Source organism: Tinamus guttatus, unplaced genomic scaffold, assembly GCF_059628265.1.
Source record: "Tinamus guttatus ecotype Peru unplaced genomic scaffold, ASM5962826v1 Tinamus_guttatus_pri_ptg000150l, whole genome shotgun sequence".
NCBI lineage: Eukaryota > Metazoa > Chordata > Aves > Tinamiformes > Tinamidae > Tinamus > Tinamus guttatus.
In genome coordinates this window covers 8,035,252-8,061,891 of record NW_028288684.1, presented here as the reverse complement: position 1 = coordinate 8,061,891, position 26,640 = coordinate 8,035,252, and the positions used below count along the sequence as shown (strand labels likewise).

Sequence of the window (26,640 nt, the reverse complement as noted above, 5' to 3'; positions counted from 1 at the left end):
CTTACCAGGATAAGCTATGGACACAGAGTTAACCTTAGATGCTCCGAATTCTCTCATGTCCCAGGATTTCTACTATATCCTGCCAGACGCAGTTTTTGTCTTTTCTCAAGCTAAAAGAGAATCTCCAGATTGAACTGAAATTAAGTGCAAGAAGTTCAACAACATGAGAGACTTCATTAATAATTGGTTTTTTTCCACTCAATCAAAAATTTAGTATGAGGCACTCAGTTTCTCATGAGCATCAGAGAGAAGTGAAACCAAGTTTTTGTATCTGAGGACAGTCATGGCCAGCAGACTAAACTCCCACATCTTTTGCTTCTGCTGTTCTCAGAACCCAAACAATCGCACAGAAAACTGTCTGAAGGGAACTTCACTGCTCAGTTATTGGCTGTGTTTTTTTTTTTTTCCTCTCCTTTTAAATGATGTGCTTTACTCTTTTTGCTCTTCATGCTAAATATGAAAGCTTAAGATCACACACATGAATTACAGCCTCACTGAAGCTCAGCCAGTGTAAGTGGCTGGACAGCAAGATCTGATCCCTCTATTACACGCTAAATAATAAAGGAATTGGGAAAAAGAGAAAGTTAACATTCGCACAGCTATTTTCTGTCATGCTGCACTAGCTGAGCTGTGCTTCATTCCCCAGAATCAGTCCTGCCTTAAGGAAAGAACAAATTTGAGCAACTACAATAGAAACAGAGTCTGGTTACAGGCTGCAGTAGTCAAGGACAAGAATATTACTAATCAATAGGTTAAGGCCAACTAGTTATGATTTGAAATATATTTTACTTTTTCTTGGCACTTAATACACTGAAATTTAATAGTAGGTGACATTAAACGAGGGTATATGTATTTATACTGGATGCAATATATACATGTAGCTTCAGTTCCTAAGTAGAAAGTGCAAATTTTCTTACCTACATAAAATCAACTTGTGAAAGACCACCTGTGTTTTCCTATACTGAATATTATAAGAAATGTTACCATCTTTATCATTTTAGTGCAAACTGATGCAAGTCCCAAGACATACCACCCTTTAGTCACTACTGACAAAAATGCCCCTTCTTTTAAAACACAGCTACACTCTTTTTGTTGTTGTTAAGAGAACAGCAAACACTTGACAACGAGCATGCTGTTCTAGCCTACGTTAACAACACTTGCCAATATACAAACCAGGTTTTGGTCATGCTGCACAGGCCCATCCTCACCATAGTCCATCCTTTATTTCAGTCTAGAAGAGAGGAGGCCTGGGCGAGGGCTCCATCAGCAGGTCATGCGGGCCACGCCGTACTCCAGGCTGACCACGGCGGGCTCCGCTTTGGCCAGCTCCTCCATGAACTCGCTGTAGCGATTGTCTGCGCTGCTGCTGCCCTCTATGGTTCTCACGGCGTCCGTCCCCGGCATCAGCGGCTGTTCCTTCCTGAAGCAAGGAGGGGATTTCAGCGAGACGGGTGCTGGCGGGGCAGACTGCAGAGGCTCCTTCAAGAGGACTCCATCTAGTTGGCCGTTTCTCCGCTTTATTTTCTGAAATGTAGATAGTAACTACAGTAAGAATCACTGCTTTACTGATGACCCTTTGCTTTGCATGGAAGGAGATTTGGAGACTTCTCCAAGCTTGTTCCTGATTGGGCTGGTACCAGGATGGCAACACCTCCTGCAGCAGCACAGCGGGAGAGAGGCCTCAGGGCTCTTGGCAAGCAGCGACCAGCTAGGAATCTCTGAAGACAAAGCAGGTTCATAGTTAACCTCTTCTCCTGGCTAACGTCTTATAAAATATTTGGATCTTAAAGAAAAAAAAGCTGCTTCAAATGTAGGAAATGACTGTAGATTGCTAACTAGAAAGCAGGAGCAACAGAGATAATTAAAGGACTGGAACATCTATCTTATGAGGAAAGACTAAGCAGGCTGGGCCTATTTAGCCTGGAGAAGATTGAGAGGGGATATGATCAATATGTACAAATACCTGAGGGGAGTTTGGCCCCAGGGAGGATGGGGCCAAACTCTTCTCCGTGGTGGCCAGTGCCAGGACAAAGGGTAATGGGTACAAGTTGAAACACAGGAAGTTCCACCTCCATGTGAGGAAGAACTTCTTTCCTGTGAGGGTGACAGAGCCCTGGAACAGGCTGCCCAGAGAGGTTGTGGAGTCTCCTTCTCTGGAGATCTTCCAAACCCGCCTGGATGCCACCCTGTGCCACGTGCTCTAGGTGACCCTGCTGGAGCAGGGGGTTGGACTAGATGATCTCTAGAGGTCCCTTCCAACCTCAACCATTCTGGGATTCTGTGAGGACTGGAAGAGAGGACCTGTCCTGCAAGCACACAGTGAATGTAGAGAACAGCAATTGGAAAGCCTGCACTAACTGAAATTATTTTTTCTCCCCTTGATGATGTGTTTGTGCCCTATTAAAACCTAAAACAAGCCTAGAAGCCCTTTATGTCTTTTAACAAACTAACTTTGAAGATGAAAATAGCAGTAGAAAGGTCTGCAAGAAGATCTCAAAAAGCGCAGGGTCCCTTTTTCAAACTGATTGATGAAAGTGAGCACAGGTAAAGTTAACACATTGGAACAAGGTTCTAGAAAACCGAAGTTTTGAGTTTTCATCCTGCTGGACTTTCACCTTTATCTTGCTTTTTATCTTGATTTCTCATCCTGCTGTATCAGCTGTCTTAAAAAGGTTTAAAGGTACAGTTAAGATTGGAGACAGAGTTAAGATATCAGCTTAATGAAAATCTTTCCTCTTAAAACACCTGTAATTTTTCCACTTCTTCAGTGCAGCATGCACAAGAGTTAACCACTGTTGCCATTTGTGGCCACACAAAAATAAAACTCATGTTTGTCTTAGAAGACTTGAGTTTCTTAAAAACTAATAATTTGAAGTCAGCATTTTGACTATCATGAAGCTTCAATTAGATGCAGCTCACTAAGTCATACTGCAATAAAATGAGAAGCACAGCATTCAGTTCTTCTGCTGTTTACTGTAGAAATGTGACAAGTCATTCCTAGAAAACTGACTTCTATGTGGATTTAGCCCCTGGAGATCCTGTCTTCAAGTAAACATTTGAATGTATATACTCCATAATTATTGCCTTACCTCATATACAGGTTCACACAATTGCAATGACAAAAAAAACATACAGTGTCTGCATTTTACTGGATTAAAAAAAAAAAAAATCCAGATCTTCCTGGTTTATCCATGCAGCTGTAACAGATGAGTGCCTTGTTATCTCAGATTTGTTTCACTTGAATTTAATATCGAGCAATTTTGAGTGATACTTTGATAGTAGGAATAGTTTTATATGATACAGTTCATCAGCAAAGCACAGTAACTTGTGGCTAAAAGCAGAACATTGGCTCTATAGCCTGGCAGTAGCGAGACTCGTATGAAAGCCAGAAGCTTTATTACAATCATTCTTATTTGTAATACTTACAGCTTCCAGTTCTTTAATGTCTTTTTCCAGTTGTTTATTTTGCTCGCTCATGTTCATGATAAGATCCAATACAGATTGCCTGGGATGCAGACTTCGATCAAACTGATGGTACATGTTCCTCCAAAACCTGCACATTACAGACAGTTTCTAACCATCCAGAATAGTGACAGAATTAAACAAAATATACTGTATTAATTCAAACTTACTTAAAGTTGAAAGACACTGTGTTAGGCTCCAAAAGAGTTAGCTCTGGAGAAACATCTGGATCATACAAAGGATTTTGATATTTCTTTTGTTCATCCAGAAGGAATGGCCACAAGGAATAGGTCTTCTCTCTAAATCTTAGGAGAAGAAATCAAGGTCAAGACACAGACTGCAAGTAAAAGCCCAGAATCTGTTTGACTCAACATAATAAATCCATCTCAATCGCTATTTTAAAGTTAGCAGAAAAGGTATAAATTTTGAATGAAACTCTCCGCTCAAATCTATCCAACATTTGCATTATGCCAGGAGGAGGAAGGGGGAGGAAATCAATTTTACTTTAAGTTTTGGAACCAGCAGTCCTTATGCTGTGCAAATTTTGCTTAGTATAATACATTTTAAGATGTAGTGATGAAGTGATGACAAGTTTATATTTTCAAATTGAAAACATTTGGAAATATCCTCCATATACATCTATTTACTGACAGGAAATAGCCTTGAATAGCCAACAGTTTTAGATACTACAGATAGATTTGGGGAAGAAAGTGAAGTGAAACTTTTAAGCTTTTCAAACTTAAGCTCACCCCTTTTTAGAAAAGGAAGGAGGCAAGAAACACCTTGACTCGTCCTCTAAAAGGGGAATATGGATTTTCTTCCCAAATTAGAAAAAAAGGTCTATGCAAAACCACGAGGATCGCTGTAGTTCATTTTCTGTTTTAGTACTACTTATTCTGTCTCCCTACTTTTATTCTAAGTCCTCGTCAAAATTAAATCTATAGTTGTTCTTTGTTTATCAGGGAAAAATAACGCAAGACACACTTCATTTAGTTTCCTTACTTTAGTTCTTCTCGCTCTTTTTGGCAGTTTCCAAGGAAGTTTCCAAACTGACAGGAATGGACGTGCTCATGGATCTGAAGGAGGAAAGCTTCATTGTACTCAAAGGCTCGAGGGAATTGCTCAGTGAGATTCCACACGCTTTCTAAGAACTGTGTGAACACCGGTGAGATTTCTTTTGGATCACCATCCAACTGACAGCACCTACAAAAATTCCATAAAAAGAACAAAATAGTTTAAAAGTTGCCCCAGTTTTCTAAGCTAGATCCTCGTCTCCAAACCAAAGCTAGCATTTGCCATTAGCTACCCTACATCAATTTGATGTAACCAAGTCTGTGTGCCTTTTTTTTTTTTTTTTTTTCCTGTAACTTAAATAAGTCTGTATTTCTGCATTTGGACTATCTTTCTGACTCCCCTCCACCCGCCTCTGTATTCGAGTACAGAAAATCAACACAAGACAAAATTAAGACACTCTTTTGTTCTCTATTATTTCCATAGTAAACACTTGAAGTATGACAACTACAAGTATCATATATAGCAATTAGGCTATTCTTGTACAAGTCACATGAAGAGGAGAGAAAAAAAAAAAAAAAAAGCACCACTTTAAGCATATAGGACATTTCAAGCTAGGCATTATACCAACATTAAACGTAAAGGTAAATATAAGCTCATTTTAAAAAAGATCAAAACTTTAAAACTGTGTTTTATGTTGCCTAAATGACTGGAAGGTAGCTTGGGATTGGCCTTGCATTTTGTAGACATGCGTGCAGATCCAGCAGCTGGCGTCAACATCTGAGCGCAAGCTGCCAGCAGCTCAAGAAGTATGTCTGTTGTATAAAGCAATTATCCAACAGGCATTTCAACAAATGTTAAAATACAAAATTACTCTGTATTACAAAATACAGAGTGCATTGCCTATTGACACTAGTCTACTCATAGCACAGTTTCTAGCAACGCTTCTGTAGTTTAAGTATCATAATTCCATAAGCTTTTTAAGTACACAAGGACATCAACACTAATATAAAACGCTAAGTCACTTTTACTGGCATATTTATCCTTCAGTGAGCTGAAGGAGCTGAAGTGTGTACTCATATACATTTTTTTACTGGAAAAGTGACTTACCTGTCAGAGAATTTGTGCCCAAAAGCAATCCAATCCTTCTCTATCAAGACCTAGAAAGGAAAAAAAAAAAAAAAAAAAAAAAAAAAAAACCAGCATTCTTAATAATAGTAAGTATTATAAATGCAGTATTACCTTCACAGCCTATCTACAGGCTGTGTTTTCTGTCTGAATCAATTAATTACAGTAAGAGCAAGTATTTGTCACTTGGCAGGTGGTTCCTTTACTTTCTTGGAAGATTCCTTTGCAACAGATTCTTAAAGTTTCATCAAGTTTAGCTGTGAAGAATTTAGCTGTACTAAATAAAAGCACATTTCTAAACCCAGCAGAACAGAGTTTAACAGCAGGGGGACAACCTGCTGTAAACCAGGCTTACTTCAACACAGCAAAGCAGTAAGAACTCACTTGCTGCAAAAGGTTTATAGCAACTATAGGCAATTAACAAACATGAGAAAAAAAAAATGTAAAGCATGAGAAAAAACATCAGTATTGCACTCCTGCTAATACAGTTCACCTTTTATATCCTGATCTACCAATAAGCAATTCAGTAATACAACAGCATGCTTACCATGAAGCCTTTAATTGTTCTGTAATAGGGATCTAGTAGCAGAGCTCCAAGGGAGCAAACTTGGGAAGTTCTATCCCAGCCATCGGAGCAGTGCACTAACACACTAGCACTTTCAACCGCTATTGCCTGCAAAGCAAAACATCATTGTTCTTAGTGAATATTCAAGGCAGATGTCAGAATTTTGTAAATAATTACAAAAGCTCCAATTATTCCAAACTCACACTATAGCCCATTTTAACACAGACAAATATATATATATATATATATATATATTAGCGGAAAAATTAGATACTAATTAGAAAGCTACGAACTCTTCTCCAGTGAAATGCAGAAAGCATCCTGTAAAGGAAAGAAATATCTTGTGCAAAGGTAACAGAGGAAAGAAATAGGAACTTCTACACAGTGGATACCATTTCTCTATCCTCTTAAATTTTGAAATACCTCTTCAATTAATATTGACAAAAAAAGCACATGGCATTACAGACCAAACAGGACGTAGAAGACAAAAAATACCTACTTGTTAATCGATATAAAAGGACAAGAAGTGCTCACTACCTTCAACTAAGAATTAAAATGCTGCCAATGCAGTAATTTGGTGGGTCCATTAAAAGTGGAGAAGAGTCCACTTTTAATGTAAGTCTTGTTATTTCAGCTAGTGGAAAGGACCCAGCACTCCCTGCCCTCCCCCCCCCCCCCCGCAAAAAAAAAGAAAATATTTGCTTCATACGCGCCTAAGAAGGCAACATTTTCTTTGATTTATTCATAAACAGCCCCATTTCCTTGCCAAATTAAAGTCAGCACACACCCATCTTGACTTCTCTGCAATTAGTGCCTCATAACCTGTTTTTCAGCGTAATCTAAATGTTTCCTCCACTTCCCTGCAAATTGGTTGGATCTTTTATCAGTAGCATAAAGGACCTTTCATGCTTCAGTAAGTGACCCAAACAGCATCGAATAAACCTCAAACTTTACCCAGCACATACAGTAACTGCCATTAGGAAACATGCAATATTTATACATGGACACATCAGGTACGCTGTTTTATTTCAAGCTTCTCCTTCTCTCCAAAAAAAGATCAGTAAAGTGAACTAAAGATGACTGCATTTAAAGAATTTTATACTTCAAACATTAAGTTTAACCTTGCCAGGGATCAAGTCAAGAAAGCAGCAGCACACAAGTTACCTTGACGAGGAAGACAGCAGCATCCAACACAGCTTTGATATGACGAAGCCATCCAGAGCTCTCCAAACCAGACAAGAAGTCGTTGACAGATAAACCCTTTGTACCACTGACTGGAAGAAATCAGGAGAGTTAGAAAGCTCTAAAAAGTTGCAACTTCCTATAGTCTGCAATGGAGAAAGCATTTTGGCAACAATATACAAATTGTGAGGGGATTTGAAGCATCTTTTAGGAAAGCCCCTAAAGGGATTAAAGAGGTGATGCAAAATATGATCCCCAACTAAAATTCAGCTCTGCGGAACTACACTGACCATGAATAATAAGAATAAGATCTCGGCATCTTTTGACAAAAATAAATAAATTAAATGCAAGGTTATGAGCTTGCCAACAATCCTTACAGGCTGGTGTTATCATTACAACCAAGCAGCCACATCCAGATAGCGCACACAGCTCTGAGCAGCCAGGCTGCCGGAGCTGAATCATTCCCTCTCCCTGCCAAGAGGGAGAGGAGTGCAGCACAGGGACAGGGATGGAGCCAGGAGCTACACGGAGCAAGTTTTGTCTGCCTTGAAAGACTGCTGATAACGAAGCCTCTCCTGTTCTTTCAGAGGGTACTTTGAACCTGCAATGCTAAGGCTAAGGAAGGGGCAGGAAAAGGAAAACCAAAATTAAAGGAAAGCTGCCTCACAGCGTAGCAACAACAGTTAGAGGTGGATTCATGTGGCTCACATGGATGGTTACCAACTCACAAGAAATACAGAGCAGTGTGAATTTTGCAGCACACTAAACATCTATCAGATAGAAACAACTTTTTACTAATCATTTTAAGCCCCAGCTCCCAGAATTTAAAATTACTGTTCCAACCAGGAGGACCTTCTGGCATTAAAAATAAATTTGTTCCCTGACTAATACACCCGTATGATCCTAAGAGAAAATTCCTTAATTCCTCAAGTTGCTACCTACAAAAGCACCTTTCCCACAAGCAAAAACTATTTTCTGCCAAGCTAGAGCCCCAATTTGAGAGGAAAAAAGAAAAAAAAAAGGAAAAAAAAAAAGCTGAAAGTCAGCAGTGAGGCCATTCATATGCAAGTTGCAAAATAATCTTTATCTCTGGGTACAGGGAGAAATTAGTCAGTAGAGAGAACGGGAAAAAAGTCATCCTGTGGCTCAGTTTCACATTCACTCAATTCCCACGCAGCAATGAAGGGTGGAGACTCCTAAGAAACCACTATTCCTGCAGCTTCCCTGCATCTGCAGGAAACATCTGTGTGCTCCTTAGCTCCCAGACACACGAGTTTTGGTAGAGGCCCCATTGACCAGAAGATTTGTGGTGCCCGTTGCCACTCAGTGCTGTAACAAATTCCCAGCCAAATAAAGCACCATTCTTTGCAAAGCCTCTCAACGAAACAGACAACAAGAACCCTCTAGTCACAGCCTCATTTTAAAGAGCAGCCTAGAGTTATCAGTAAAACCAGCAAAAGCTGTGTTCAGTTTGCTCTGGCCTTTGATGAAAAAGCACTAGCATTAGGAAAGAGATCTCCTCTTGAAAGGTCTCCCCCACAAGGGGAATCACCCAAGACTTGAAGGCATCAGCATATGTTTTCAGTGAGAAAATAAACAGATTTTCAGCCCTTCGTTTGCTCTCACCTAGATATTTCTCTCAAACCCTGCCTTTGATCAGCATTTGATCTGTGACATTTTCTCCTCCCAGCTAGATTTCTATGGCCTCATGAACCAATGCAAGAATAAGAAATAACACTTAATTTCCTATTTCTGGGAGTTAATGAGGATGTTTTAAATTCCTTAGTGATGAAATGATTGCAATAACACCAGTTTAATGCTTATGTCCTAGAATCACTCCCAGTCCCTAGTGGTTCCTGAAAGGGTTGAAGATGATTTATGGTACCCATGGAGGGCAGGAGGAAGAAGATATCCTCCAAAATAACTATCATCCTTCAACATGGCTGCAGACATCCTGCAGAAATGCCATTTCTTGACAAAAGCAAAGCCTTTTTGCTTATCAAGCTTTTCTGACAAGTAATAGTCTTTTTGAATGTATAAAACTGGACTCTTCTAGATTCAGTACCTTCAATAGCTTAATCTAGGTGAAGATTCTTCCACTAGTGCTGCATAAGCAGACTGAAACACGGCCCATCAGTGTGCCATCAGTGTTTTATCAGGAATAAAATCATTGTGCCCACACTGGAGATGAATATTTTAGAGTTTCGCCTCACTGTGTGCAAAATCTCTAAGGAAAACTGAAGTGGAGTGAAAGAACAGGCTGCAAACCCCTGCAACATGTTCCATGGCATGGTCCCATTCCAGAGAGGTGTGGGAAGGATTGTCTCATGTTCCATTTGCAAGCAAACAACTTCTAATTTATTTCATTAGATCCTGCTGCAGTCCAGAAAAGTTTATTGTGAAAACAAATTTCACTTCTGGTAAACTACAAGATCAGGCAGATCCTAGGCTCTCTCTGTCTATGAGCCCAAGGAAGAACTGCTGTTTGTTATAAACAAAATCTGGAGATAGTTCCAATTACAATGAGTCCTGAAAGAACAGGGTCACTGGAAGCACTCTGCCAGCTCGAGAACATTCCGTTCGGCACAACCAGGGGAAAGCTGCTGCACAAGAGCTCAGCAGCCTTCACCTCTTCTAAGTTATGAGCCTTTTCCATAGCATTTTCTTCCAAATAACCTCACTGATGGCACATGCCTACAAGAACCTGAAAAGTCATTTACTTACTGCTTCCTTAGATTTTAAGACTTTTGAACTCACTTTCTACATTTCTGAGGAATTCCACTCTTCTCTTCCTTTCTCCTCCAGTATCCCAGAAACCAGCAAGTAACAGGAATAGCATCCTCAAGAGCAGTATTTGAAAGCACAGATGAAACTTGGGACCAGCCCCTCTTTTTTTTTTTTTTTTTTTTGGCCAGGTTCCAGGCTGTAAATTTCCCTCTTAGGAAAAGGTGGCCTCCTGAAAGACAGCCTTGCCACTCAGTAAGATTCAGTTCAGTAGATTTAGCCTGGAAGTTAGCCGAAAGCTTGCTAGATTTCATGTATTCACAATACAACTACTTGGTACAAAAGATGACTAGATTAGAGCAATCCAAGAGGATCAACTCAAGTCATCATTTTGTTTTAGCAAACAAGTTTTTATAGTGTGAGAAAGCCTAAAAGCTGGTGAGACATTAGCAATAAATTCTCCATTCAAGTGACTTAAGCTATTACTACAGAGAAAAAAAAAAAAAAACAACACCATTGACTAAGTCAAACAGAATGTTCTGTCTAAAAAAATTTAACATCTACATGCTGCATACACAACTAGACCAGCCATTATTATACAAAAGTAGTGATAATTTTTCTGGCCTTAGGTCTAAACAAAATATTAACAAAACAGAACTACCAAGCAAGACATCAAAATGGAAATAGAAGATATCTAACACTCCATTTTTACCATCCTACAGCTGACAGTGGTAATTGGAACTGATTCACTTTTCTCAAATGCCATACAAGATGCATCTACGAGCAGAGGCACCACTTGCCACACAAAAGAGTTTAACACTTGTATACAACAGATATACATCCCTACTGTGAGCCCTGTGCAAATTAAGTGCTGCTTGAAGGACTGGAAAGCTTTATACAGACACATACAAACCTGTGTTTTATGTATGTATATAAACACACACACATATATATACACAATCTTACACACACACACATTTACTATTACTTGATGCAGATGCCATTTTGCAAGATGCCTACATACTCAACCAAGTTCACCCAAGACAGATATGTACCACTCTACTTTCCCTGAAGTAAATCATGAGTTCATCCACACGGACTTACAGCTTAAAAGTTAAAGGTGCATTTTGTTATCACAGTAAAGTTGATACACAGCTGGCTGTTATCAAATGTAATACTCAAATCTCAGCACAGGTTATATAAGGTGCGTAGGAGTTCAGAAGAGCACTCATCCTATTTTTTTAATATAATTATATAAACACACACACTATTGTATTACAATTAGAACATACCTTCCAACAGTTTTTGTAAGCTGGATCTCATCACATGAATATTTTCAATTCCAACAAACTGGAATCTAATGTTAGAGTAGTTGTCTTCATTTTCATAGCCTTTCCCAGCAGCTCTGTTTGCCATTGCATTAAGCTTCAAAGAGCAAAATGGAAATACCGAGAAGCCGTTAAGTGGCTTGCATTTTATTTTTCATAACAAAATTAATCAAACAATTTCAATAATTGAACTGCAAAGACAAGCACACATACATGTAAGAAAAGCAGTAAGTACTATGCAGACTGCTTGATGCTTTTTACTATTTGAAAATGACAACTCTGATTAATGCTTTTAATATTTTCCTATTGTAAGCTCCATGTTGCTATAAACAGTTACTTATTTAAAAAGCATTTCTGAAAGAAGTGATTGTTATACAGTTAATATAACAAGCTAAAAAGTAAATCACAGACTTAACCATACACACACATTTTCCAGTCATCCTAAAAAAATCCCCAGATTGTTTTTGGAAATAAACTGTTGGCAGCTATAAAAAGTACAACACTCAAACCTACAGGTGGCACAGTTTCAGTTTGTCAATCAGAACAACTGCGGCAGTCTGCTTAATATAGCTAAGATGCTACAGCACAGGACTTGTGCTTCACATGATTGCTTTCTGGCCTCTGCGTTCAGAGAGATTTAAATGAAATGAGTACCAGTCTAAATGACAGTCTGAATTGAAAACCATCCCATATATCATATGATGGCTCAAAAATAAGCCAAAAAAAAAATCAGTTGGCAGTGTTGAAGTATGACTTCACACGTTTACAACAGATTTTAAATTTCCCCTAGTGAGACAACAACAGCTTTCACATAGCACTCCCACAGAACACAGTCGTCCCTTCCATTCCAAACTAATCCAACACAACTAACTCACCACTTCTTTGTGAATTTCAGCCCAAATCTTACTCCAAATCTTACTTGAATCTTATTCCAAGATGATGCTCAAAATGAAGTGTTAGTCTGCTCTTGCCCATGTTTTAAGTACTGTTTTTAAATCCAACTCCCCAAAAAATCCTTGACATACTGTAGGAATACCAACCAAGTTTAGAGAGGGATTCAGTTTAAGAAAGGAAGCATTTACTGCAGGAAAGTAGTAGTCTTTACATTTTTTTAAAAGTATTTTGGCCCAAGAGATTTATATTTAATTTGAAATCTTTAGAAATCCCGCATCCCTGTACCCTCTTCTAACACTTGAAAAGAAAAGACGAAACAGCCTGTAGAAACACACACCTTTGGCCTGGTGTCCATGACATACATGAAGCGATTTGAAGGATTTGCTTTACTGATTGCTTGCAACATGTGCTCATCTTCCAAGCACCTCGCGCTGAAACCTGCGAGAGGTTGACTGCATCTGCAAATTGCAGCCTACCATAGAAAGCAAATAACAAGTTTACAACAGTTTCATACCTCTCCTTGAAGCACTTGCCATAATTCTACGAAAAATACTTGTTTCATTTGACTGAGGACAGTACAAAAAACAACAAAACCAACAGCACACATGCACAAAGGAATGAGTGGCCTAACTTTCCAAGTTTACCAGTTGCAGACCTTCAAACAGATAAGGCCTGCAATTCAAATCTAAAGGTACAATCAAAACAACATTTTTCAGATCTATCAATAGGAACAAAGTACCAGTTTACATACTGGACATTCCTACATAGAAAAATTTAGAAAATAACAGACTTGGGAAAAATACTCCATGAAAATAAAGTATATACTTAGTATAAAATGATTTGTGTTAATATTTTTTGATTTTATTATTGAAGTAATTTTCACCTTATTTTCTATTATAGCATTCCATTTCAGTTGGTGGCAGATCTTCCAATTAGCAGTCAGTCCAAACATATTTATTAGTTTTACATTCTTTCACAAATTCCTCAGCTTGAAAAGGTGTTAACCCTGCCTTCCTCTCAAAGATACCCACGAGCTGTGACAAGCAGCTGCTTCACACAAAAAGTCGCTTTCTGTCAAACCCCATAAAATTTGATTTTTCAATTCTTGAGATTTCTATTTAAGCCTTGAAATTGACACCTCATTTGGTGTTCTAGCCTTTTGGTTTCTCTCTGCCTTCATTATGACTTAACATTTTGTTGCTTATTAATTAACAAGATAGAGCAGTTGAAACAAAGCTATCTTCAGTTGATATTAAGACTGATTTCTGAAAGCTTTAGAGGCACTCGGCTAATTACTTAAGAGTTTTTTTTTTTTTTTTTTTTTTTTTTTTAAAACTGGCTTAGCTCAACTCAGCACCCTGTTAGACACCCCTCAGGTTGGTTGTATTTAAGGTTATCATGAGTTGTACATCCTCATATGGATGAGTTTGTATACTTACTTCCTTACCTACCCTGAGCTACTGGTAGGTGTTGAGAAATACAGACTATACCTCTTTATCTTTATGATAATAAGACAACACTGGGAATCTTCCTTTGCTTCTGAACTTGGAGCTACCCACAATTATAGGTTTGCTTGCAGTTCTAGGAACATAAAGTTCTTTAGGATAAGTTTCACAGATCTGGAAGAGACAAATATACAACAGAAACATTTTATATACAGGTCACACAAACCTAGCACTAGATACGTACCCTAAGATAATTTTAGAGCATTCAATTTGAGAGAGATTAAGATAAATAACAAAAGACAAAGGGTAAACACCTGCATGCTTCTGCATATACATGTATGTATTTCAGGAGAGGAAACAGACCACAGAAAAAAAAAGTGTGAACTGATGTGAAAGTGATAGAATCAGTCCTGGAAAGCACTGCTTTACTAGCATTCCTCTGAAGAATGAGGATTCTTCAGTAGAAACACTAAGAATTTGTTTCAAATAAGATATTGAAAATATTTCCCTCGTTGTTCTACTTGCAAACTACGAAATAAGATTAAATCCATCACAGCCGCTGCCTCCCCAACCCAGAGCTGCAAATGACGAGGCAGAATCAGCTGAGAGAGCTGTAAGAGTGGCAAGAGCATGGTAATTGCTGTGCCTGGCAAATTAAGGAGGACTTTATACTCAGAGTAGTTAGTCTTTCAATAGGACTAGAGCCAGAAAAGAGCAAAAACAGAAGTAAAATTCCTTCTTCCCATCAAACCCTTACCTTATAATCACGATTTGCATCGGACAATTGCCAGTTGGCATTTGGCACTCCCATTCTCTTATACTCTTCTGCTAGATCAATAAGTTGCCAGCCTTTGACTTGCTCAGATGCATTTTGTTTTGGATTATAGGAAAAGGCATACAGCTCATCATATTGTGCTGTAAGTTAAAAGAGAAGACTATGTAATGAGTTGGCTGCCAGATGTTGGGTAGGGATGTTACACAGCTGGGTCTCATTTGAAAACATTAAGTTAGGAGGGAAGCCAGAAAATGGCAGTATTCTCACTCAGAACCCCTTATATCTGTTGCTGTCTGCATCTCAGGCAGCCACCCACAGGTCTTCAAATGCATATTCCAACATATTATGCTACTAAATTTCTTTCTATACAAATAATATCAGTTTTCGAGACATCTATTTCTTGCTGTAGGATTGTCCAGTTCCCCTTGTGCCTATCAAGCCTCCAGATTTATATCATCAGCATTCTAGTTCTTCATGGAGTCTTTAGATGATGTCTAGTGACTCATCTCTAGAAAGTAATACTTACTCACAGGTTACTGCCACTAGAAAGGGTGTTGGAAGTGTTTTATATTAAAAAAAAAATCTTGAAATTGCCCAAATTGCACAGAAAATTTGATTCTTCTAAGAGTCTCAGATGTGAAACTGAAAAGATATTTAGTACTCTTAAAATATTTAATCTGCAACTTTGTGCAATTGACAGAGTGATAGATATGTAGTTGAAGGTAGGTTAAACAAACATTTTTGAAAGTTTGCTCATGGTATTTCAGGATTGCCATAAAGGCAAAATAAAGGTCACAAATTGAAGACCCACAATTAACAAAAATTTTAAGAATTGTTAGAAAGCTTTAGAGAAGCTAAGAGAAGAATCATTTTTGGCAGTAAGAACAGAAGGGCGAGTCTCATAAACTTTATTACTTCATTATTGTAAAGAATAAGTTTTCTAATTGAGCAAGATAAAACTTTTAAAATAATTTATGATGATTTTCTAATATACTCTTTCCAAATTATTCAAAAAAGAAAAAACTGAGTGAAACTACACTAGGTAAAAGAAGCCTTGAAAATCTAAATTGGCACTTAAGCATCAGAATTTCAGCTTTATTCTTAAAACTGCATGATGCTCATAAAAATACTTGTTCAACACCATTTTATCTACGAACTCATCAATTATGAGAAACTGTGTGCATTCATCCACCGTTCTAGCAATAACATTGTAAATGCTGGATTTACTGGAACCCCACATGTTCCTATCTAGACAATACAACAACTTCCAAATTCACACCCGAAGATTAATACCCTATTCTTTCTCATACCAAACCCATTTCAAAGACCTCACACTAAGCACATTTACTAACGAAAGAAAAGGGGTAAAAAAAAAAAATCCCCACAAACTTGTTATCCAGGCACATACTGGATGTCTTCTGCAGTTGGAAGTCTCACCTGTTCTTGACAGCTGAAGCAGAGAGTTATAAATGTCATGACAATCCCTCTCCCTGGGAACAACAAAGTGAACAATCCTGAAGTTCTTGCACTGGATGACAAGGGGGCAGCCAGAAGTAGTTAAGGGAAGTTTTTCCACTGCAGCAATATGATGATGTAGTATCTACGGCAGAGAAGTACTCAAAGTCTAAGGGTACTGATGAATAATACCAATAGAAAGGTATATACATATTGTAAAAGGAGGTATACAAATATATCGAGCTGTTCCGAAGAGATTTTAAATTGTTGGCAATCATTTAGTTATAAGAAGACAGACGATTCACATTTTAGTGTGCCTACCATAACTTACTAAAATTACACTTACTTTTTTTTTTTTTTTTAATAAAAGTGTCATGTAAATGTTTGTAAGAAATACCCTTTCAAGCGCAAAATCCAGAAGTAAAACTCAAATCGGGTTGTGTAATCCTTTCCTGAAACTTTACTAATTGACAAACTTAACATCTAAAAAGGTAACGAGATGGGACAAAAGAGCTAACCACCTTTTTTTTCTTCTTTGTAAATTTATTTATTATAAAAGAGATGCATCATCCAGGTAAAATAAGAAAAAAAATGAAAAAAATGTTAACAAAGAACACAACTTTTAGAATTTACAGGAAATGGATTACTAGAAGACAACCAGAGGCTTCAGAACTCCAGCATTTGGCATTCATTGATGCCCATCAGTGTAGTTCACATAGGCATTTTGTGTACCAGTTACCACTTTACTAGGCTCAGCCTACTACCCTTCAAGCCAGGAATGCAACAGAGACAACATTAACCATTTACAGGCGTACAGAGAAGAAAAAAAAGGAAAAAACCTTACATTATGTACTGGGCTGATATGGACAAGACTGTCACTCAGCTAAAAAACCTTTCAACCACTTTAACAGCCACAGTAATGGCTATACAAAGGCCCCCCACAGAACTTACTCGATCTTTGGGGCAGACCTACAAAGAGCACAGGGAAAAACGTGAGAAAGTTGCAATCGATCAACCACTGTAAGAAATCCAGAGACATATTCTCTCAGCTGAGCAGTATGTTCTCCACAGCATTTCAGTTACCTCCCTGAAGTAATCTCCTCCTCTCAAGTACTGATAAGAATTAGACGGGCACCTGAAAACTATGCTGCCAAATAGGCATTTATGAGGAGCCTACATCTTGCAGACATCATATTTATACTTGGTGCTTGCGCTAGCATCACAAAAATCCAATACTTTGCATGCAGGTTTAATTTTAAAAAGTTCAGCGGGAAGAATAGTGCACAGTGAGATATAGACAATGCTTCCGAATCTTGTGCTCCCCATCAGCTTCTTTCATATGAAAGGACAATTGCTTTAAAAATATTAATAAAAAAAAACCCACTGCATCTAAAAACAAACTAGTGAAACATGACTTAAATATGAGGCATCAAATAAGGTAACTGGGACACAGGATTAAGGGTGAGAAATCCTAACGACAGGGAGAAATACAAGAACAAACAAACAAAAAAGGGGTGAGCCATTCCCAAAGAAATAAGGGTTTGTGCTGATTGAACTTCGAGCGTATAGACTTAACAGCATGGAGCTCAGTCACAGAGCTGCACTACCTTGGCAGCTACAACTTGCTGCCTCCCTGTGTACCACCAGTGCACTGAGCAGAGAAACTAATAGACATTACTGTCCTAGCCACTTTTGACCATATAAAATCATTGTTATCAAGGAGCTGCAATCCCTTGCAAATTCCTGTCTCCTAAGGATCTTCTTTGGAAGAAATAGCTGCTCATCATTCTGAAAAGGCATGTGAAATCCTCAATATCTCAACAGACCATATATCTTTGGATTTTGCTGTCTCATTTACATTTAGATCCTGCCTAAATTATCTGTAGTGCAGGCATTTTAAACCTGATGCTTTAGCTATTTATCAATCTCCTACTCCTACCTCCAAATTGTAATGCAGCTCAGAGATCTAAAGAAAAATACCACACATTTGTTCAGGGATAAATATAGAGACTACTTAGAAAAAGACATAGGACCTGAAACAGAAGTGAGAATTACTTTCATCATTATCCAATGTCAACAATAAACGTATCATTCCTAGAACAATAGATGTGCAGTCTGTAAATGTTTAACTTACTGCTTATGCCATAAATAAGGAAAGAGTAAGGAAAAGCATAGCTTAAGGAGGCACTTTAGTAAACAAATTCAACCTCAGATGCAGGACAAATGCACCTGAAGAACATGTGCTTTGGAGCCACACGCACCCACATGCTTACCCAGGTCTCTCTCTGGCTGGAATCTATGAATAGGAGATGAGTTGCTGTAAGGTACAGAGTTCCCGTTAGCGACTTATTGCTGGTGCTGAACCTATCTAGCAATTTCACTTGCTCTACCTGTAAGAAAAAGATGAAAAAGAATCAAAACTTATGCTATGGTAAGTAAAATCCTGACTTCACAAAAGCTCTGACAGTTTCTACAGTAACTTTGAAGGCAGTATAAGACATAAGATAGCACATAAGGCCATCCGAGCCAGACACTATATCTGTTCTGCAATGGGATATGTTATCTCTGAATCAAAGTACATAATGCTAGGTCCATGAAAATACTTAAAATATAGAAGTAAAATGTGATCTTATTCTGAACTAAAAAGACTAATATTCAATTCCCACCACTATTATGTTTACTGCCCAGCAAAACAGCCAAGGGCATTAAGTTAAAAATAAATAAATAAATAAACAAAACTATAAATTACTAAGCTTGCAGACCATGTCTCTCACCCTCAGGCAAGCAAACACACATGCCATCCCCGTTAGTTACCAGTATGGCAGCAGCTGATCTGAGATCTATACTTCATTCTGCCCAGCAGTTCTCTCTCCCCCTATGACAGCCATCTACAGCTGTAAAACAACTGTAAGCTACTGCCTAGAGTAGCTTAAAAAAGCTAGATCATAACAACCTCATCTCAAAGTCAACATGTGACAGCACAATAAAACGCAAGCATTACAGCAATAAAATCAGAATACCCTCCTAGAAGGACCATGCTGTCATTTACACCAAAGACATTTCAAATTTGATCCTTGCAAGAACAGATTTATCCTCATGCTATTTGATCAGCGTTATTATATCAATGGAAAAAAAAATCAGGGAAAGGGATTTCTAGATATTTTGCATTTTATCTGATGCTCATTACTTTCCAGCACCACAGTTTGCTCTATTTGAAGTAAACATTACCTCATCCTATGTGCAAAACAATAGGAAAGGAGCAGGGTGAGGGGCTTATCTCCATGCACACCTTTTTCTTGGCAACACAGCGTCACTAGCACCAAGCTAAAGCTCTTATTTAAGGTTTGATGCTACTCACGAAATTTTGGGCCCTCACCAAAAATTCAAACACAGGCACGAGTAACATCTGGAAGGGGTGTCTAGGAAAGCCCTCATCTACAGCACTGCTGTTCAGCTATTTATAATTTGCATGTACAAATCTATAATGCATCTACTAAAAGCACACATAAAACAACAATGACAAAAAACTCATTTCTTATAACCTAAGTAAGGCTAAATTTTGTTTCTGAAAATTAAAAACAGTAACTGAAATTCACGCAAAACTGAATGGAGGAATTATATCTTATAAAAGTCTACCACGGATACCAGAGATTTGACTGAAGAAATTTCAGCATTTTATAGTACATTTTATTCTGATTTTTTTTTAAAGTCATTTCAGTTTTAAAGCTTCATTGCTGAACAAATATATTCTCATTAGGATTTCATTTTCCCCTTCTGTTTATGACATTTTCCAAAATGATTTTCTTCGTTTATTACTATTCAAGTATACAAAGTAAAATATTCTAAGACAGAAGACTTTAAGACTGACCTCACTTCTTATGCTCAGCAAATCTGTTGGGACAGTTTAGTTGCATACAAAAATTCATTGCAGGTCAATGCATTGACACTTCAAAGACAATTTTAGCTTTAACATTTACAGTAAACTGAAGTTTGAAAACGAGTAACATCTGTTTCACCACCATCTCCTACAGATGACAGTTTCCCTACACATCAGTTATTTGGGCGAGACTGCAGTGATATTTCAAGTTTATTTTACTATTGCTTTAACAAAGTTAATAAATTTCAGGTTGCAGTCAGATTAGAAAAAGTAAAACATCTTGTAATAGTCAAAATAAACTCAGGCCTATTGACAATCAGAACTTGGGGATATCTAATGCATGCTGTATTTTAGTTTCTTGCTTTCGTTAATCGATATAACCATCATCAAGCAGCACATACCCAAGCTCACCCACATACCCAGTAACCCGCTCAGTTTACTTAAAAATAAAGCAAATGCTTATCCGATAGATTGTAAGTATTACATGTTATTTATAAGCAGGAAGTTTACACAAAATAACCTTTTTTGCACGCATGCATATACAAAAATAATTGTTAGTATCTTAAAATTTGCATTCAGAGCTTGTTTCTCTCTGCAGCCAACTATGTTCTTATGCTATTTTTTTTTTCTAGTAGGGCACTTGAGGCATGAAGAAACACAATTCCCATCAGATGCAAATAAGTCGGTGACCTGTCAGAGGCCTTTGCGTAGCCTCTCAATTTCAGGTTTGAAACTTACATAGCTGCCAAGATCACTGACACATTGTAGAATAAGAACCACCAAAGACATAATAAACACAGCAGTACAGTATCATATTCCAAGAGTTTCAGGTTTATAAACAAATGGCATGATAACGAAACAGTATCCACAGTTTGCTAGTTTGGTGTAATATTATTCCATATAATAAACTAAAATGTCACTAAGAGTATCTTCAATGGAATTCCTCCACCAGACGTAACTAGTTTCATACAAAACACATATCGGCTAACATCTCACAACAATAAAATCCATTTCCCTAGTTATAAAACCAGTGTTGGAACTGTAATACAAGATACATATATATGATTTTTTCCTCACACACATCTATAAGTCCAGGTTTTGGCCAGGCCGACAGGTCATTAACAGTTTGACGATCTCCAGGATACGACAGACAGAGTGGTGATATTTTTCAACAGCCTTTGCAGTCAGGGCTACTGAGCAAGATGGAAAAAATACTATAGGGATGAAATTCTACACACACTGCAACTTAGAAGTCACTCTTACGGATTATTTACAGAAAGAGGAAGAGACTTCTGCATATTTTTACTTCCCTACTATTAGCAAATAATAACAATAATAAAAGCTTACAAAAAAAAATTCAAAATGCCCACTCTAATTTTTCCTAAGAGCCTAAGCATCCCCATGTTGCACATAAACCAACAGCTAACATCCATAACAGCACTCATCAGATCCTTCCAAGGGAGAAAATGCACTATGCGTTTTCCACAAATTATTTCGTTTCAGGAAAAACAAAACCAAGCAGCATGGAGCTGCACCCTAAGGACAGAACTACGCTGTCCCCACAGGGCGGCTCTTCCCCGAGCAGCGCTTTCTTTGTTTCCCCTCCACACTCACCGCCAGCCCCGGGTTCCACCCGAGGAAACTCTCACGGCGCCGCCGTTATAACCGGGGAGGTCATTTCACGGAGGCTTCATGGGCGGAGGAGACCCCGGGGCCCCGCAGGAGCGCAGCGCCCCTGGCAGCTGGCCCGACAGGCCGCGCACCGGGGCTCCGCTGGCACCCCGAGCGCGGAGGGCGACGGCGGCGACCGGAGATGCCACCGAGGTGCCCTCCCCCGTCCCCGGAGCCCCGTGCCGCCGCGCGGGCCGTACCTTGGTGGTGCGGATGTGCTCCATGACGGTACTCGCCGCCAACCGCCACCGCCCGGCTACACAGCTCCCAGCCCGGGCGGCCGTCACCTAGGAGCGCTTCCGGGGCGGGGCACGGCGGCTGCCCCCGCCCCCCAGCGGCCCGCGCTGTCCGCAGCGCGCATGCGCAGTCACGTCCGGCGGGCCGAGCCTATTGGCTCTATTCCATTAACGTTAAACTGGGTGTTTTCCAGCCTGTATTTTATTGTTAACATTATGTGATGAAGCAGCGCTCTGGTCCGTTTCGAGAAACGTCTCCATAGAGACTTAAAAATCTCAGAGCTTTCACGACTTTGGGCTTCCCTTTTTTACAATGTCCGTAGGCACGGGGCGCGTGCGCAGTATTTAAGCGAGTGCGGCCCGCGCACCACGAGGTCACAGGACTCTGTAACAGAACTAGGCGCCCAGCAAGTATTCCCGAGGATCCCTTCCGGTGAGCAGGGCCCGCAGCAGGGCGCACCGGGGCACGGGCTCTGGCTGCCCCCGGTGCCTCCAGCAGCTCCGCGACCCGCGTTGCTGCCGCTCCCGGAACGCAACCCCCGCTTGCGGCCTCCGCGCGCTGACGCAGCTTCCGCGCACGCGCGCGGCAGGGCGCTGCCGGCCCTTACGGGCTCGCTGATTGGCCGGCGGGCGGGCGGGTGTTGTGACGCGCGTTGCCCGGCAGCGCGCGCTGCGGCTGCCGCCATGTCGCGCAGGGAGCAGCTCTGCCGGCAGCTGCTGCTGCTGCAGTCGGAGGGCGCGCGGGGCGGCCCCGCGCGCGGGTGAGAGCCGAGGCGCCGCGCCGAGCCCCGCGGCCACCGGGAGGAGGCACGTCCCGTCCCTGCCGCCGCCCTGAGGCGTCTCCTCAGAAACCTGCCCCCTGCCGGTGGTGACAGGCGCCATCGCAGGAGGCGCCTCCCGTGTTTTTCCAGGGTTTAGCGCATCCAGAAACCCCCTTGGTCTCGAGCAGTAGCTTTGGAGCACACATTTCCGTGCGTTTTCTAATTATGGCACTTTCACCACCACTATGCCCTAGACTTGACTCCAGGGAATATATCAGTTATCTAAGCCACTCATATTGCCCTTCTAGTCACTTGGACACTTGCGTTCTCCCACTGCACCCGCTCTCGAGTGCTTCCACAGCGTTACCTTTTACACTGAGCTTGTCACTATAAATACGAAGCAGTTCTATGTCTCTGATAGGGCGAGAGGAGAACAAAAGCACAGCAATAGAGGGGGAAAAAAAAGAAAAATCGCATGGCTCCCCCATCGCTTCTTCCCCACGTTCTTCGCTTGCGTGGTGATTCCTTGGGACACTCACCCAGACCCGAGCGCGTCAGGCCCAGCCGCGGGCGCTGTCGCTTTAAGGCGGCCGCCGCCGTCCCGTGGTGCATTGCGGCAGGCGCGCGCAGGGACCGAGGCGCCCGCCCGCCCGCGCTCGGAGCCGTCGCCGCTTCGGCGCTGCTGCCGCCGCTTCGGAGCTGCTGCTGCCGCCGGGCGCCATGCAGCGCTGAGGGGCACGCGGGCGTCACCCGCACCGAGGGGCAGCGCCGCCCTCCCCGCCAGTCGCCGCCGCCTCCGGGCCCCGCTCTGCGGCCGTTCCCGCCGCCATCATGTCTGCGGGTTTCTCCTTCGGAGCGGGCACTCTGGGCTCTGCGGCGGCCGCCGCCGCCGGCACGGGAGGAGGAGGCGGGGGCGGCGGCTTCTCCTTCGGGGCCGCCACGCCGAGGTACCGCGCCGAGGCTGCCCGGGCCCCGCGGGACCGCACGCGGCCCGGCCGCACGTGGCGCGGGGGCGAGGGGGCCGGGCCGGGGCCAGGAAAAGGGTCTCTGTGCTAACGGCGTCACTCGGGTTCCTCAGAATGAGAGCGAGGGGTGGTTTAGTTGCCTGGTTTTGATCTTCGTTTGCAAGTAACTGCCCTAGCAGAGGGTATTTTCTTTACTGTATTTCTCTCTTGGAGATTAGGGCCGTTGTGCCATGGGGGCTCTCTGCGAGCTCTTCCCCTACCTGATCGAGCCCAATTAATCGTCACCTTCGTGTGGGCTGAACGGCTCGGGTGGCTGCACTAGGCCTGATGCACAGATACCGTGAGGGAAGAGGAATGCACCATGGGGATCCAAAACAGTAACTTTTAAGTACTGCCTTCTGAAAGCTCCCGCGTGAGAGCACAAGCTTTCAGTCTCTTTGCTCTCAATTATGTTACCATGGCATATTTAGGAGTACACTGAGTACATTTGTAAACTGGGCTTCAGTTCCCTCCCCCCCACACACACCCAGTAATTGTTTATTTTATGCTATTCTAAGACATTTTTTATTATTATTAAAATGAGCCAATTTAAAAAGATTAATTCAGCAACCTTTTCAATGGCTTGCAAAACAAAGGAAGATGCTTATTTTGTTAAGCTAGACTTGGTGCAAGCCCTGCACATTGGACTTGAATATTTTTTTAATTTTCTTTTATTAACCTGTTTTTCTGTAAAATATTTAAAAAGTTACTGTTTAGCAGGTACTATTTAATAGGTATAGCATATTGCATATTTTTATTCAAATATTTTTATAAGCATGATGAAAATTCTGGGCTATTGCTCAAGGAGTATCAGTGAGGAAGAGGCCTTTTTACTGTTGCTGAGCTGTACTAGAATCCTGAATATCCCAGTGGGATGGCTTGTTTGCAAACATGTGTGAGACTGTAAGAAACTTTGAGTAAGGCTGCATTGCTGTGTGTTCACAGAAAGGGATTTCCCGGGTAGGCCAAGCACACGTATCACTGGTCCATACAGCCTAACACCTGTATGGTGTCAGCCTCACTCTCTGCTCTGCATCAGTATCAGGTTCAGGTAGTTACACTTCTTTTTTTAATCAGTTCTCTCAGGTGCAGTTATGGCATGTGCATTGCTTTGCTAAATTAGAGTTAGGACCTGAGTGACCTGAACTGCTCTTCCTTCCATCCCTCTGAGCAGTAACTGCCCTGTGCTTTCTGATGCTGGCCAGAACATTACCACTTTTTTTTTTTTTTAATCATGTAAAAATCATCTTTCTCTCTGCTGGAAAAGATGAGAAATATCAGCTGTCATCTACCAAGAGAAACGAGGTTTTGCATTACAGTTTAGAAGCAGTCACGTCATGTTAATGCAGCTTAGCAGATTGAAGCTTAGCAAAGCTTACTTGGCTTCTGTATGGTTGGGGAGTTATGCTAGCAAAGCCTCACCAACTCTCACAGAGCTTAACCAGTGAGTTGTATAGGTGTTTCCAAAACTTCTCATGTTAAGCATATGGTTGTGGGGTTCGTGTGTGTTTTTTTTTTTTTTTTTTTTTTTTTTTTGAGGGCGTGGGGGCGGAAGAGGTCATTATATATGGGCACTACCTTCATATGAAAGTCAGTGGTGAAGGAACAAAAGAACAATGTCTGAAGTGGTGACTTTTGGATTAAGGCAATATGACTACTGTTAGTCTATGTTAGTCATTAAAGGACTTTTAGTTTTTTCATAAACCAGCAGCTGAAAGCAGACTACAGCATCAATGTTTGAGTTTATAGATGTAGCTTAGATTCTAGAAACTTGTTCCTTTGCAGAAGGATTTGCCAAATGGCAGCCAGAAGCTATTGTCATTTTCATGTTGTCAAGAACTGAAACCTAAAAGTTTATTAGACTCATTTGATTACTGATAACTGTGAATTTCATTAGTGACAATGACAATTACTGTGTTCCCTGAATCTTTGTACAGTAATGTGGATACATTCTCTGCTGTATATAAAGCTTTTCCAGTGTTTACTGTAATACAGTGTTTTTAGTTATCCCAAGTAAAGCAAATATGTTTAGTTCTGCTCACACTGCTGAACTCTGGTTCCCTCCTTCTTCCTCTTTGTGATAAGAGCTGTAGGAGTTCATTTTCATAATTGAATTGCACAGAATATTGGCAGGAAAGAAAGGTAGGTGTGGGTCTTCTGTAGCTTGCATCTGTGGGTAAGGATAGCATTTGGTTAGAAAAGGAATTTTAGAACCTACATTGCTTGATTAAAATGTGGTAAGGCTGCTCTGATAAAAGGTGCATCTCTTCATGCTTAGCACTTCAAAATGAAATAATGTTGCACGTGAGGTTAGCAGTGCCTCTTTGGACTGGCAAGCTCTTTTGAAAAGATGTTCCTGCTCCCAGCCATGCAGGATTGTCTGTTACTGTAGCCTCTGCAGTGCCTCTGGCTTTTAGCTTTTTTTCTTTTTTCCTCCATTTCCATAGTTCAGGGAGAATAATTTGCCATGTTTAAAGAGACGAGCATTGGAAGGTTTTTTTGTTGGTCTTGCAAGGTGAATCAGTTCAGCAAGGAGCTAAACAAGTGCTGGAGTAAGGGTCAGGGAGGCAGTGTGAGCCAGGCGGCTCTGGAAGGAAGTGGGAAGATGAGCTCCTTCTTGCAGGCTTGTAGTTGTCAGGGAGTGAGCTCCGATTCAGTGCCTCTCGCCCAACTCATTTTACCTGTCTGGAAAGTTGAATGAAAACACGAGAAACAAAGATTACTTGGATAGTAATAATTTAAAATAATAATTACAAAATTGAAAAACTAATAGTTTTATTTTGTAATAGCTCAACAGGAGGACTTAATTTTGGAACTCTAGGATCTTCCACTGCTACAGCAACTACATCGGCTCCCTCAGTGGGCTTTGGAACTGGACTTTTTGGATCAAAATCAACTACAGGCTTTACACTGGGAGGTACCAGTACAGGTAGGAAAAGAGGCTTTATTTTCATAACAAATCAGAAAGTTAAATAAACGAGGGAAGAAACAAGCACACAAAACAGGGGTCATCATAATCCACTGGTGGAGGATTTTTATAGTAGTTCACTGGTCATTTCATCTATAGTTTGTAAAGCCTTTTTACAAAACAGTTTAAAAGCTGAGTAATCAGGATGTATGCA

At 40.7% G+C, this 26,640-nt stretch overlaps 2 protein-coding genes across 4 annotated transcripts in view; one reads left to right on the top strand and one right to left on the bottom strand.

Moving 5' to 3' along the window:
• Positions 1-697: 697 nt before the first annotated feature.
• On the bottom strand, positions 698-21,762 carry MTMR6 (myotubularin related protein 6). 2 transcript variants are annotated; one of them, XM_010224650.2, is made up of 14 exons: positions 21,718-21,762; positions 18,243-18,359; positions 15,952-16,114; positions 14,497-14,654; positions 13,785-13,913; positions 12,632-12,766; positions 11,365-11,497; positions 7,331-7,440; positions 6,149-6,274; positions 5,584-5,633; positions 4,465-4,665; positions 3,633-3,767; positions 3,427-3,553; positions 698-1,524 (listed from the first exon to the last, which is right to left on the bottom strand). In XM_010224650.2, the coding sequence occupies exons 1-14, from the start codon at positions 21,739-21,741 to the stop codon at positions 1,264-1,266; spliced, it is 1,869 nt and encodes a 622-aa protein (XP_010222952.2). In that variant the 5' UTR covers positions 21,742-21,762; the 3' UTR covers positions 698-1,263. The 2 variants fall into 2 exon arrangements, with proteins under 2 accessions (XP_010222952.2, XP_088378323.1); XM_088522197.1 differs by lacking the exon at positions 698-1,524 and adding an exon at positions 2,619-2,663.
• A 1,543-nt stretch (positions 21,763-23,305) lies between these two features.
• NUP58 (nucleoporin 58) overlaps positions 23,306-26,640 on the top strand; it is a 29,225-nt gene continuing 25,890 nt past the window's right edge. For both annotated transcript variants that reach the window (XM_088522255.1, XM_088522253.1), the window contains exons 1-2: positions 23,306-23,461; positions 26,308-26,447. In XM_088522255.1, coding sequence (XP_088378381.1) covers positions 23,346-23,461; positions 26,308-26,447 — 256 coding nt within the window. In that variant the 5' untranslated portion in view covers positions 23,306-23,345. The remainder of the gene's footprint in view (positions 23,462-26,307; positions 26,448-26,640) is intronic.

What these genes read in the sequence shown, in the direction of transcription:
- MTMR6 (XM_010224650.2), bottom strand. Translation starts at nt 21,741, where the DNA reads ATGGAGCACATCCGCACCACCAAG. An exon ending in CCAGCCAGAGAGAGACCTGG is followed by an intron (nt 16,115 to 18,242) that starts GTAAGCATGTGG and finishes TCTCTGCCGTAG; the next exon opens with ATACTACATCATCATATTGC. An exon ending in AAAGAGCGAGAAGAACTAAA is followed by an intron (nt 3,768 to 4,464) that starts GTAAGGAAACTA and finishes TCTTCTCCTAAG; the next exon opens with ATTTAGAGAGAAGACCTATT.